The 2255-nt window shown below is 38.5% G+C and overlaps 1 protein-coding gene across 1 annotated transcript in view; it reads right to left on the reverse strand.

The window, feature by feature from the left end:
- The window catches only part of CASP1 (caspase 1, apoptosis-related cysteine peptidase), a 33108-nt gene that overhangs the window by 28564 nt on the left and 2289 nt on the right, over nucleotides 1-2255 (reverse strand). Inside the window, exon 3 of the mRNA XM_012659118.1 lies at nucleotides 554-616. Coding sequence (XP_012514572.1) covers nucleotides 554-616 — 63 coding nt within the window. The remainder of the gene's footprint in view (nucleotides 1-553; nucleotides 617-2255) is intronic.

Consider the following 2255-nt stretch of genomic DNA (forward strand, 5'->3'; position numbering starts at 1 on the left):
TGCAGGGCCCTTTAAGAAGAGGGTCTCTGAAATACAATAGTAGAAGTAGAAGTGGAGAGACAGAGACAGATCTGGATTTGACAGAAGAATCCATACAACTTGGCCACTGCTTGAATGTTGGAGGTGAGAGAGAAGGAAGAGCCAAAGATGAATTTCAGGTTTTGGGTTTGAACAAGACATTAATCAAGACAGGGAAAACTGGAAAAGAATCAGGGCAGGGAAAAAATGGCAAGTTCAGCTCTGGGAACGTTTAGATAAAAGTGTCTGTTGGAGATGTGAGTGAATATGTTCAGTGGGCACGTCAATAGTCAAGTTTGGCATTTAAGTGGCTAAATAAGATTTGATACACAGATTCAGAATTTGTTAGTATAAACATGGATAGTGAAGCTGTGGCAACAGCTCCTGCTAACGGAGAATAGATTAAGAAGAGGAAAAAGTCTATGCTCAATTCTTGAGAATTATCCACAGTGTCCTCACCTGGGGTTCACCCTATGACATTAATATCAAGGAAGATGAGGTTCAAAGAACTCTCTTTCTTTAAAAACACCCTTACCTGAGAAGGAAAGAAACACTGCTTGGGAATCCTGTAAAGTCAAGTCTTTTCCAGATTGTGGACCTGAAGAAAAATGAAGGACATTAAAATAGTTTCTTACCATCTCTGAAGAATTTTACCCCAATGTATTGAACACTCCCCACTGAAAATTCCTTTCACAGGCCTGATGGATTGATAATAAATCCTGTTCAAGCTGTGACTTACCTGGAACTACACTCATCACTGGGAAGCAGGAGCCTCTACATATGAAGGACTAGACAGTTATGTAACACTTGAGGAAGAATTAAAGAGTAGCTGTGAGTGACCTCCTGGATCTCGGATTTCTATGATGAAATCGGAATTGAGACATTAGGTATAGAATCAATAATTCTACTGACACGTGTACGCCAAGGGGGCTCCTGAGGTAACCTCTACTACATAACAGGTGTGTACAAAGGAGAGTTGCCTAACCCAGAGCTGACTCTGGCTTTGGAGAAAACTACGAAGAAAAGGCATCTGTGTTTAGACACCTAAGCTTGCTAAGATACTTATCTCAGCAGAAAACGGTGAGGTGAACCATTGGCCACATCAGAAGGGAACAAACCCTAGTTCCAAGTCTGAGATGAATCGGTGAAGTTCTCAAAGGACTCTGTTTAGATCCCAGGAGGGAAGGAGGTCAGAGAAATGAGGGGACTGGCAAGGTCTTTTTAATTCTGCTTTTAGGAAGGGAAGGTTAGTAGGAATGCCTTCTTCATTTTAAAATTACAGATATTTGTGCAAAGTCAATAATACACCCTTACAAATTTCTAAAAAAATTTTCAAATTTATTACTCAGTGATGTTAGTGATCTCCCCTCTGGGGAACTAATGAAATTTCTATGGTCCAGAGGGAATCCTGACATACGTGTTAGACTATTTTGTAAGTTTAATGCTATGCTATATATGAAAATTACAGGAAATTATTCTGTAAAGTTTACTATATGACTTCTATTCCCCACCCCTCTCTATTCTCTATACTATGTTCTCTATTCTCTACACTATAATGGTATTTTCTATACTTTGTCACTGTGAACTATAGGAAGAATAAAATTAATAACAATAATGTCCGACCCTTTAGAGGCATGAGCTCATTCAGCTCTGCAATGCATTATTTCAGAATGGTTTAGCAAAATTCCGAAATGTCAAAGAGCAGAAAAGTACTGGAGTCAGAATATGAAACAAATCCATCCTGACTATCAGTCCTGGGCTCTTCACCACTAAGCCACTCTGCCAGATGGCCTGCAAGGGTGCCACACGCTAACATATGTAACAGGATCTCTGACCAAAGTCTCTGGACAATCTTCCAGGTAAATTCAATCTACCTGTCAGTATCTTGAACCCTACTCTGAAAAGGAACCCTACGTCTGAAAAGGTAACCCTCAGTTAAACTATGTTTAAAATCACTCAAAACTATTGTTAATATTTCTCCCAGAGTCTGGAGGACTGTCAATTCCAAAGACAAGAATTGAATTTAATTCTATTTACAGTTTTATAAGGATCTCAATGTAACAACATCTGATTGAGACATTTATTCTAAACACTTTAAGAATTGATATAAACTAACAAATGAATACTTTGCCTTCATTTTATAGAACCTATTGAAGACAAGATTTATGCAGAGAAAATATTGTCTATTTCTTGCTCTTAATATCAAAGGTGGCCTACAAAACTAAGTCCAGGCAGCA

Source organism: Propithecus coquereli, unplaced genomic scaffold (assembly GCF_000956105.1).
Source record: "Propithecus coquereli isolate 6110/MARCELLA unplaced genomic scaffold, Pcoq_1.0 Scaffold6, whole genome shotgun sequence".
NCBI classification, from domain to species: domain Eukaryota; kingdom Metazoa; phylum Chordata; class Mammalia; order Primates; family Indriidae; genus Propithecus; species Propithecus coquereli.